The sequence below is a fragment of the Lampetra fluviatilis genome, chromosome 35 (genome assembly GCF_964198595.1).
Source record: "Lampetra fluviatilis chromosome 35, kcLamFluv1.1, whole genome shotgun sequence".
NCBI lineage: Eukaryota > Metazoa > Chordata > Hyperoartia > Petromyzontiformes > Petromyzontidae > Lampetra > Lampetra fluviatilis.
The window spans coordinates 2,524,826-2,536,452 of NC_136309.1; the positions used below are offsets into that span (position 1 = coordinate 2,524,826).

General features: G+C 42.0%; 1 protein-coding gene across 2 annotated transcripts in view; it reads right to left on the bottom strand.

Moving 5' to 3' along the window:
• The window catches only part of KATNIP (katanin interacting protein), a 32,548-nt gene extending 29,160 nt beyond the window's left edge, over positions 1-3,388 (bottom strand). The window contains exons 1-3 of one of the 2 annotated variants that reach the window (XM_078872699.1): positions 3,316-3,388; positions 2,205-2,299; positions 627-718 (exon numbers count right to left, since the gene is read on the bottom strand). In XM_078872699.1, the coding sequence (XP_078728825.1) occupies positions 627-718; positions 2,205-2,299; positions 3,316-3,388 (260 nt within the window). The remainder of the gene's footprint in view (positions 1-626; positions 719-2,204; positions 2,300-3,315) is intronic. The other variant, XM_078872700.1, reaches the window with a different exon arrangement.
• Positions 3,389-11,627: the final 8,239 nt, after the last annotated feature.

The window sequence follows — 11,627 nt, forward strand, 5'->3', positions numbered from 1 at the left end:
TTTAACAACCCCAGAAAAAAATGTAAATCGCAAACGTCTAACTGTGGGTTAATTGCTCAAGCTGCATTGCCACCTAGCTGGATACAATCAGTTAATTCCATGCGTATCTTTTCATGAAAGGAAAATGCAAATCCAAAAATCTGCCCTTATGTTGTAAATTAATACCTAGAATATGCGAGTCATGTTGGTCAACTTGATTGCAAATCTGAATTTAGAGCCCTTTTGTTAGTCCGCTGCTGAATGAAGGAATTCCCAAATTGTGTGGGTCACAGGGGTTGTTTAACCATACTTCACCACGTTGGTCAGTGCGAACTGGTGGGGAGAGGCCCAAGAACGGTTCAAATATGACTCGCCATGAACGCTACTATGACCTGTAATTGAACTCAGGTAATGATGTTCATTACGCAGCACGCAAACCACCATGTCAGCGTTCCAACAAAGCCAAATAAGCATAACCACCCCCCCTCCCCCATAAAATTCGGGTCAAAGAAAAGCATTACTTAGTAGCATATTCCTTAACTTGGAATAAGCAGAAACATGTTATAATCGTGAATTTAAACATACATATATTGGTACACTAAACATTCCACGCGTTTTTATGTTTCATTGTATTTAAACATAATCACCTGTTCCGCTGTTGCAAGTCTATGAGTAGTTCGTCGTTTCTTGTGGAAAAATCAACACCATCTTCTCTGGCCAGTCGCCATTCGCAGTAACCCTGTAAGTGAACCGCATCACGTACTCTGCATAGTTTAGTGCCATGCTAATGTTCACAAAAATCGTACTCTGAGGTGCAGTTTCCAGCCATTACAGTGTTAACAAAGAAATAATGTGCAGTGATGAGACCTACAGCTACAATTTACTTTGCACGATCATCGCCTTTTATGACCAGACACATGCTGGTGAACCTTGCTTTTTGTCTGATATTTGGGGAAAATATGCCGATGTCTCCATCACTTAACTTGGCAGTTTCGAAGATATGTGAATCTGGCCTGTAATCCCAGGAAGGTGGGGATAGAGTGTGTGTCTTTGCTGTCAGTTTAAAAGCCTCATGCGTTTCAGGTGCAGTGGCTGGCTGAGTGAAACAGGCTTATAACACTGATTATGTGTAATTGCGCAGGCAAATCAGATTTGACAAGCAAAACTTACTCTTGCCAATTGCAAAGTCCATCAGTACCGTTGCCACCAGACTACACAACAAAATCACTATTTAAATAGAATCCCTGCTTTACAATACATATCTTTCAGGCAAAAAAAATTACATTATCAATAAGAATGTTATACAGTAGTTGCAATTTGTATTTAGTGTCTAAATAAAAGAATATTACAATGCATTTTCACAAAGATAAAGAATTGTGGAATAAATGAGTGAGTGAAAACCAAACATAACAATCAACTACAACATTTAAACAATAAAAGGCCCTAAACGTACGCAAACAAAATATCACAAAATACAAATTCTTATCAATAAATGTTCCTGATCAGATTTCACATGGATAAACGAGCACTTCACCTAATGCATTCAAATAGCAGTCAGGGCCACGTCACACAAATTGCTTGTGTGCACCAAATCCTCTTTTTCACTGAAATGTTGTAAACCTTCTAACCCCAGCTTTGCCATGATAGAGTAAAACCTTAAACCATTGACGATGAGCACAGGTGGGCTCAGGGATCAGTGCTCTGAGCCGGTACTGCTGAGGTCCTGGGTTAAAATTCAGACACCCACCCACGATTAAATCAGGTTGTCAAGTTGATGGTCCCAGTCAAGTTAACGACTGCAAAACAAAACCCATCTTATTCCATTTGATTCTTCACTTACTTTAGCAATAATTACAGCACTGAGAATGTTTTTTTATACACGTTTCAAATTGATTACAATGTGATAATATCTCTATGGCAGGGTGCACGGGATGGAGCAGCACCATTAGTGTGGATACATCACTCAGCAAGTTGTCCTGCGCTCATTTGCCACGGGACATTCGCTAACGCATTAACCCTGCAAGTGTTCCAAATGGGTCACATTGTCCAATGTGCCGATAGACACTGCAAAGTGAAGAAAAAAATAATCGACGTCCTGTTTAACCAACCGAATGTCCCCAGCCTGCATAACGAATATTTACTCAGAAGCGTTAACACATTTGAGGTGACAATAATGCAGTTGTCGCCTATCACCAAACAGCGCCATGGTCTGGCTCAAAGAGCACCTCGTCTCTCGGTTGAGCGATGGCAGCCGTTTCCTCCTCCTCATCATTGTCCTCTTCATCCTCCTCCTCACTGCACCTCAGCACTCCGTGTCGCCCTTCACGAACAGCAGCAGACCAATGTATTTTAGATGACAACACTGTCGGCCGCAGCCGGCGTTGTTAATACTTAGCCTCCACTGTTCTCAGTCCACGTAGAATACTGTCGTCAAAAGTCAAAGTGAATACATGAAGGGCTGCTGAGAATATGAACACGGTACTTATACCAAGCGCGTTTATTTAACACGAGTGAGACATTTTGACTACGGCAAGGAGATTGTAGAAGTCATGAGTTTGAAATGGAAGCACTTCTGCAATCGGCTTATGTATAGGCATAGAAGCCAGGGGAGACGTGGGAGAAGTTAAAGTTCCAAACTAACCCAAAAAAAAATCAACCCAAGGTCAGACATATGCCACTAAGCAATTGAAATGTCTCACTTTTTAAGCAAAAGGCTTGTGTGCCTCCCCCATTTCATTCTCATGCCTCTCCGCTCAAATGAACAATGAAGGCGCACTCATTCCCACGAGGATTCTTGAGCCAATGGTGAAAGATCCACATTCCTATGGCGAGTTGCAGTCATGCCAATGTACTGCAACTATTTACCTTACCGTCAATGTGGTGTTCTAAACCTACAATATATCACGAAAACATTTTGCATCCTGGCAGCAGCATCGGGCGACGCATCCATTTAAAACAGCGCTGGACATTCCACATTCCCGCGACGAGCATGAGTCCATCCAAAAGATAACAGTTATACAATGGCATACAAAATAGCCTATCTTAATAAACAACACAGCAGCCTCCACTGCAACCAAGGACCTTATATCTCTTGGTCTCTCAAATAATTACGAATCAAATCTAAAATCTTGTTTTGTGACATTGCAGCAAGTGCGGCCTAGTAGCGTCGCTGCTATTCCGAAGTTCGGCTTTGAACCGATGAATGTTATCACACAAATACCCGCATACGTAACAAAACACACACACCACAAGGCCAGTGTACGCTAAACAATGAAATGCTTACGTTGTTTAACTCATTGAGAAGCAATCATTATTAATATAACGCGAGATAAGCACCTTTGTCTGAATTCATTTGTGAAGTCGAGAGGCGCCCAACAGCTGTCGCTAGGCAACGCACAGCGCCGCGCATGCGCAGTGGGGGTCGTCAACGGCTATTGTAATTTGTAATTCACATTGGCAGGCCGAAGGGGGTGTGGGCTTATATTGGAATTCCCAGCTTGTATAAGAGTCTCAAGCAAACTCCACGTTGTTCAACAATTAGTGAAGTCTTCATCATGGGACCTCCTTTGCCAGTGTCAAAATATAGGAATAGGTTTTCCCCTTTTTTTCTGGCAACAAAACAGTTGTGTTAAGATGTTAAAACACCAAACTGAAACTTTTTACAAGGAATCATGTCTGCATTAACCACAATACTTGTAGTCAGAATGCAAAAAAACATTGTTTTTTACCCTCTTATCTGGCAACAAAACTGACACCTTTTTTTGCAAGGAGTCATGTTTGCATTGACCACAATACCTGCGGTCGAAATGCAAACTAAAAACACAACACTGATAATGAATGCACTGTCTTTGAAACTGATTGGTCCACACCAGAGACAGCTTTCTTTAGAGCCTAGTCTCACATGGTGTTGGACCAGATGACGCCAAAAGGCGTACAGCACAAAGACAATGCCACTATCAGAGTAATGAGAGCTCGGGGTAGAGCAGCTACATCATGGTACCTCCTTTGCCAGTAGCAAAATATAAGAATAGGTTTTGCCCTTTTTCGGGCAACAAAACAGGTGTTAAGAAGTTAAAAAACCAAACTGAAATTTTTTTACAATGAATCATGTCTGCATTCACCACATATACTAGTGGTCATAATGCAAACAAAAAACATACTCTGATAATATATGCATTGTCTTTGAAACTGATTGGTCCACACCAGAGACAGCTTTCTGACCACAAGCATTGTGGTTAATGCAGACATGATTCCTTGTAAAAGGTTTCAGTTTGGTGTCTTAACATCTTAACACCTGTTTTGTTGACAGAAAAAATGGGAAAACCTATATTATTATAAGTGTAGCCTTATAAAGGAAAACAACGATGTATAATAGACGACGTTTCGGCCAATGACTCACCTTCATAGCACATACAATCGTGTATAAGAGTCGATGCTGATGAATGGTGCTAATTATTAATTATGGTGGTGATGGTGGTGATTATCATGATTGGTGACAATAACAGTGATGATTATGATGCATACCTGTCAACTGCTTATCAGTGCCCTACCTTATTACAGACCAATTCAGACATTATTGGTCACCCCGTGCCCCGTATACATCTCAACGTTCATCCTGTAAAGTCCCATCACAAGAGAGAAACACAAACAAATAGGCAACTATTTTTTGCCCGTATTGAAACGGCTGTACGCCGTATGAAACTGAAAACTCAATTTCCCCGTACAAGAATACGGGTAAACCGTACGGGTTGACAGCGATGATGATTTTGATTTAAAGCTTTCGTGAAATCCACAGCAAGAAAATGTTCACAACTGATAATAATTGCTTGTGTTGCAGTCGAAACGTCGTGAGAATTTTGATTGTTTTATATTTTTATTATTTTATTATTTCCCTTCTACGTGACTTTACCGAAAGAACCAAGAATATATATAGCTATGATGATGGTAATGATGAATGGTGATCGCAAAAAAAAAAATCTGCAACGCACGTCTGATTGTCGATTAATAGTTTTCAGATTTCGCAAACAATTATCGATGAAAAGCATTTAACGCTGCACCAAATGTGTTGGTAACCAAGTTTCGCATCTCTTGGCATCTCAATTCTGCCATCTCAGTCCCTCATTTAAACTGACGCCATTATTAAAATCACTAAAGTTGAAATGTGAATGCAATTTTATAACATAATTGCATTTTTTTTTTTAATCTGTAATTGTGGAATGATTTAATGTGGTCTGCCAGCCGATATTCTTAGTTCAATGAACATTTGCACAGGAAATACAATTTCTGATTCTTTTGACGATTAATGGTGATGCAGATTATGATTTTTTTTGGTGATGATTAATGGTGATGGTGACTTTAATGGTGATAAGGGTGAGCATTGTGATTATTGCAAGGGAGCGGATCGGTTAAAGGACAGTGCTTAATATTCAGTGGCTTAGTAACTACATTATCAGTGGCATTGTAGCTACATTATCAGTGGTGTAGTAACTACATTATCAGTGGCGTAGTAAACTACATTATCAGTGGCGTAGTAACTACATTATCAGTGGCGTAGTAACTACATAATCAGTGGCGTAGTAACTACATTATCAGTGGCGTAGTAACTACATTATCAGTGGCGTAGTAACTACATTATCAGTGGCGTAGTAACTACAATATCAGTGGCGTAGTAACTACATTATCAGTGGCGTAGTAACTACATTATCAGTGGCGTAGTAACTACATTATCAGTGGCGTAGTAACTAAATTATCATTGGCGTAGTAACCACATCGTCGTTACGCTCACGGTCTCAGACATTTAACGCTGCAGGGGCGTGCTCCGTCTACACAGAACGCAGCCACTCCAGCTCTGTAGTGGTACCCTCTCTGCAATATAATTGACGCGTATCTAGTGGAATGAATATCGCAGAAACGGAGTTATATTTCCAATGTTATTTCACTCAAGTCACTGCCAATCAAAGCAAAATACGTTATGTTAGGTTTAAAGAAAACACGGTGTTACTTCCAATACTAAACTGCTGAACACACATCTCACTGTGGGTGTCAAGGGCCCCCCAACTCGTAGTTTTGTCTATCAGAGGGAGTCAAGGCACCCACCGCCCCCCACGCGAGTTACACGACTGATTACACTGGTCAACAAACTTTTTCTGGCATAAGGTATTCCAACGGTTTTAATGTAATTTTGGGGTGCTGATTCCAAATCTGGCATCAGTTTTTGTCTATCACATCAGGTTTTTGAGATATCAAATATTGCATTTTCAATAAAAACTGCAGAAGAAAAATATTAAATAAATGTGGATATCTACATAAAATGATATTATAAACACACTATCCTAAAAATACAGCACCATATTTTAACACTAAAGCAGTCACTGACTCGCAACAACTTGCTATCATAAGTGACAGAGTTAATTTTGGGTAAAATAAATGAAAATGAGGTATGCCGATAGCATAAAATGAGATGTGATAAAGCAAATCTGAGATCAGATTTGGAATCAGCACCCTGAAATGTCTAAATCAGCTGCAAAAGTCCAGGCCAGAAAAACATGGGTTTTTTTTGTTGACCAGTGTTATGGAGGCTCAGCGAGGCTACGGGCAAGAACACGTGGCTTGCTCTTCGCTGCAGTAGCAGTAGCAGCAGCAGGGCACGGAGATTAACGGGAATAGAACACGGTACAGACATCTTTACAGAGAAGTCATTTACTGCTCGCAAAGTCGTTAATGAGATTTATATGAAACGCATTGTACAGAACAGTGTTCCTAAGCAGCTTGGAGATGGAGTTTTCTCTTCAGGGTTGAGCCTGCTTGTGTGATTTTTAATGAGTCTCTGCTGAATTTGTCAGAGAGAGAGTTACATCAACCGAGTCATTTTGGTCTCTAATCCGACTGTGGTGCGGCCGGCTGACAACCTAAGGTTGTATGAGTTCAAATCCTGGTTGGAGGTGAACTTACCTGATAATTGTCATAATTATCATCATCTGATTAGCCACCGTTGACTACGTACGGTGCTGTATTTTCAGATTGTACCTCGTGTCGTTCTGCGTGGATTCCCGGCGTTTCTCTCCACGTCCCTGCTGGGAGTTCCACCATCGTCCTCGAGCGTGTAGAGCGAAACGTCGGACATCGTGCCGAACGAACGTGACGCCGTGCGCACGACTGTGAAAACCCTTCGCGACGATGCATCTTCATCGTCGTCATATCTCTTCGTGGACATGATCATACGAGTACAACAAGTTGACAGTGTCTTCTTGGTTCTTTCGGTAAAGTCACGTAGAAGGGAAATAATAAAATAATAAAAATAAAACATTATAAAATAATTTTCACGACGTTTCGGCCACAACGCAAGCAGCCGTCCTCAGGTGAAGAACTTTTTTCATTCTTCACCTGAGGACGGCTGCTTGCGTTGTGGCCGAAACGTCGTGAGAATTATTTTATTATGTTTTATTTTTATTATTTTATTATTTCCCTTCTACGTGACTTTACCGAAAGAACCAAGAAGATGAATCCCTGCAGTCACGAAAGCTTTAAATCGAAAAAGTTGACAGTGGTTATCGTATGGAGGGACTGACACAGCCATGCCAATGTGGAATTACCACCACGGGTTCAGGGGCCACGAATGGACATCATTGCCACCCTCGTTGCCACCCAACTTATCCATTGAACGGGGAGATTGTTCTACTTGAAGAGATATTATTTGGGTCTTTCGTTAAAGTCACGTAGATAGGTTAAAAAAATAATGTTAAAAATAAACCTATCTACGTGACTTTACCGAACGACCCAAAGAATGTGAATTCCTGCAGTCACGAAAGTTTCAAGTAAAGATTTTACTTGGAGTTTAATTTAACTGCAACATTTTGATTTCGTTTATACAAATCTGTGCAGTAGATTAAGTTGACGCTTATAAACAAATTAGATTTAGGAGAAGGTGTCCAATCAATTTGCTGCTCGTCTGTACTTTAATGCCTGCAATTTGGTGTGCGTTGTTAATCCTTGCGAATGAAATGGGCAACAGAAAGAGGGGGTGCCTTCCTACGGTGTGTTGGCTGTGGTGTTTTACTCGGAGCTCTAGAATTGTGGAGTGCCAGTTGGGAAGCAGAGAGAGAGAGAGAGACGAAACAGGAGAGACAGAGAGAGGTAAGCTGGAGCCAGGTTACTTCAAATCTTAAACACAGAAAAAGGGTGATCTTGTAATTGATTCCTGGTTGAACTGGGAGCCATGGAGGGATTTGAGGATTGGCGGGATCTCGTTTGCGGGTGAGAGTTGTAAGTCTGGTGGCGGAATCGTTTCTGGATAATCTGGAGTTTAGCGGTGAGGGATTTTGGGAGGCCGTCGAAGGGAAGTTCCCAGTTGTCAGAAAGTCACGAAATCTTGAATTAGGGACACTTCGCGCGCAAGGGAGGCTATGCAGGTAGAGATAGTATATATTTCAGAGTTGAGATAATTACAATTCATAATTTACAGCCCTTTGCTGGATGTAATAATTATAACCATAACAATATTATTTACCCAAGAAAGCCACACCGAGTCCAAGGAATACTTTTCAGGAGGGTCCTGCTAGATCGGGCCTTTTTATTTTGATGTGTGTTTCGCTAATCGACGAGTGTGTTTATACACGTGGGAAGAAACCGGAGCAGCCAGAGAAAAACGCAAGCGCGTGAGGGAGCAACACGCTATCCCCGCAGAGAGAAGGAAACGCTTTTTGTACCGTCATCTCCTGGCGAGCCACGGTGCAGGGCACCTCGATGCCCACTGGAATGGAATTTCACAACAGTTGGGTGATTCACCAATCCTGGGCCTCCAGAGTGCTGGGTTACAAGCCACGTGCGATCAACCACCACCGCCTGGATGTGAAGTGAATCCGACCCAAGGCAGTGTCAGTTAGGGGGATGATTTGACCATACCTCACCATGCTAGTAAGTGTGGGTTGAGCCCACATTCTAGATTTGAAGCTTTCGTGACTGCAAGGATTCATATTCTTAGGTTTTTTTCGGTAAAGTCACGTAGGTAAAAAAAAATTAAATTAATAAAAGTAAAATAAAATAAAAATCACGACGTTTCGGAGGCAACACAAGCTTCCGTCTTCAGGTAATTTTTTTTACCTACGTGATTTTACCGAAAAAAACCTAAGAATTTGAGCCCACATGTCACTTCACTGGTGACGTGAGCCGTGGCTTTAGTCAAATTCAGGTCACCAGGGTTCATACAATTATGGTACGAATAATAATTGTAATTATTTTATTGTAGTTCTCATTAAAGGGAACCACGATATATACATATATGCAATTCAGCACTCCCTGTTTTATTGTGAATAACACGTTGATGAGTGTGGGATGAGCCCACGTTATCACTCACTGCTGATGTTAGCCGCGATCAGGAATCAAAATGAGGTCACCGCGGTTCGTACAATTATGGTACAAAGAATAATAATAATCATATAGCTGTCATTAAAGGGAACCACTTTATATGCATAGATGCAATTCGGCTCGCCCTGCGCTCTGATGAATAACACGTGGGTGTATCTCACAAACACAGCAATCAATACAAGCATTGCACTTCTAAGCCCATGTTGTACAAAGGCACACACACGCACAATGAACGTGAATTCAGTATGAATTTTGTTTATAAAGGTATAGTTTTGTATGCACACAATTTACATTTGTGTGTGCATAGAGCATTGCAACAGTGGTTTGGCAACACAGCACTGGGGAGGCAAACGTGGTTAGCTGTGGTGCTGGCTAAAGCGTTGGGCCACATCACCCTGCTAGCATCTCCCCACCTCGGTGGCGAGATGTTAGCTACCTCGCCTGGTATACATGAAGTCACCATTGGAACCTCATCTGGTCCAACACCATGTGAGACTAGGCTCTAAGGAAAGCTGTCTCGGGTGTGGACCAATCAACTTCAAGGACAGTGCATACATTATCAGAGTTATGTTTTTTGTTTGCATTCCGACTGCAGGTATTGTGGTCTATGCAAACATGACTCCTTGTAAAAAAAGGTGTCAGTTTTGTTGCCAGATAAAAGGGTAAAAAACCAAATATCATACATGAAGTCGTGGGTTCGATCCAGGCCCTGACGCCCAGATATTCGGAGTTTGCATGTTCCTGCCTGTCCTCGTGTCGATTTTTCTCCGGGTCCTCCGGTTTTTCCGCACGCATTTAGAAACATGTGTTTAAGAGTATTTGGCTGCTATACATTTCCACGTGAGGACAAGCCACTTCGTCGAGCTATCGTTTGTGATAGCCAGGTCGCTTTTGAACAAGAGCTGAATAGCTCAGTGGGCCTTACCTGGTAAAACACAAAAATTTCGATTTAAAGCTTTCGTGACTGCAGGGATTCATCTTCTTGGTTCTTTCGGTAAAGTCACGTAAATATACGCTGCCAAGCTTGGCGGTGTTCATTCAGACGCTGTCTTTCCGACAGACCTGTTCTTCACCTGAGGACGGCTGCTTGTGTTGTGGCCAAAACGTCGTGAGAATTGTATTTTATTATGTTTTATTTTTATTATTTTATTATTTCCCTTCTACGTGACTTTACCGTAAGAACCAAGAAGATGAATACACAAATTGTTTATAGTTTTTGTGCCGTTCTGGCCTTAATACGTGCTAGCTGACAGCACCTGTAATTACACCCTATAGAGGCTAATATGGAATATATTCTTGCTGTAGTTGTCTCACCTGATGACGATTGCTTGTGTTGTGATCGAAACGTCGTGATCTATTATTTTTTCTACCCACGTGACTTTACTGAAAGAACCAAAGAGTATGGATTTCTGCAGTCACGAAAGCTTCAAATCAAGATCAAATCAAGATGGAATATCTGTTTTTTTTTGTCGCGAGCGTGGATATTGCACGAATGTTGTTAACAAAAGTGTCAGCTTGGCTGGGACCCCCAAGGTCGATATCGTCAAAAGAAAATCCGGTCCTGTAAAATGAAATCCGCACAGCCATTATCATTCTACCGTTCAATTAACGCCTTCTCCAAGATATCACCATGAGTCTACACAGTCGTACGATGCCACGATCCATCTGGCTCGAGCTGATGTCATCGTTCCATCTCCACGCGAGAGGTCCTCGCTCGGGGGTGTTCGCTCTTTCGGCTCACAAATAGAACGAGCTTGAACGATCGTAAAATTCCACAGCAAATTGAAGTCACTCTGTGCGTGTGTGTACGTGGGGAGCGGCAGTGCAGTGGTTAGCGCTACAAACCTGGCGACCTGAGTTCGATTCCCGCTCACAGCCAACACCAGTGACGATTATCTGAACCGGTCCTGGGCCTCCCCTAGGTCGATTCAGCCTCAAATGAATACCTGGTGCGGTGTGTAAACATCGCCACTGGGGAGACAAAGGTGGCCGGGCGTGGTGCTGGCCACCCACCCCCTCGTGTGCCGTGCCGGCCTTTATAGGTGCTCGCTAACAGCACTTGCCCCAACAGTCTGTTAAGGCTATACTGGGGGGATCTTTGTCTTTTGTGTAACCTCCAAATCATAAAACGACACCGAACAATAAAAAAAATACATTACACGACAGTATTTTTTGTCGTTGTGAAAAACACACCGGGTTGTTCATTGCCCGGACCTTGGAAGCCCAGAGACACAATTGTGTCCGCGCAGTATCATCATCGTCATCATTATGGCGAGGATTTGTCA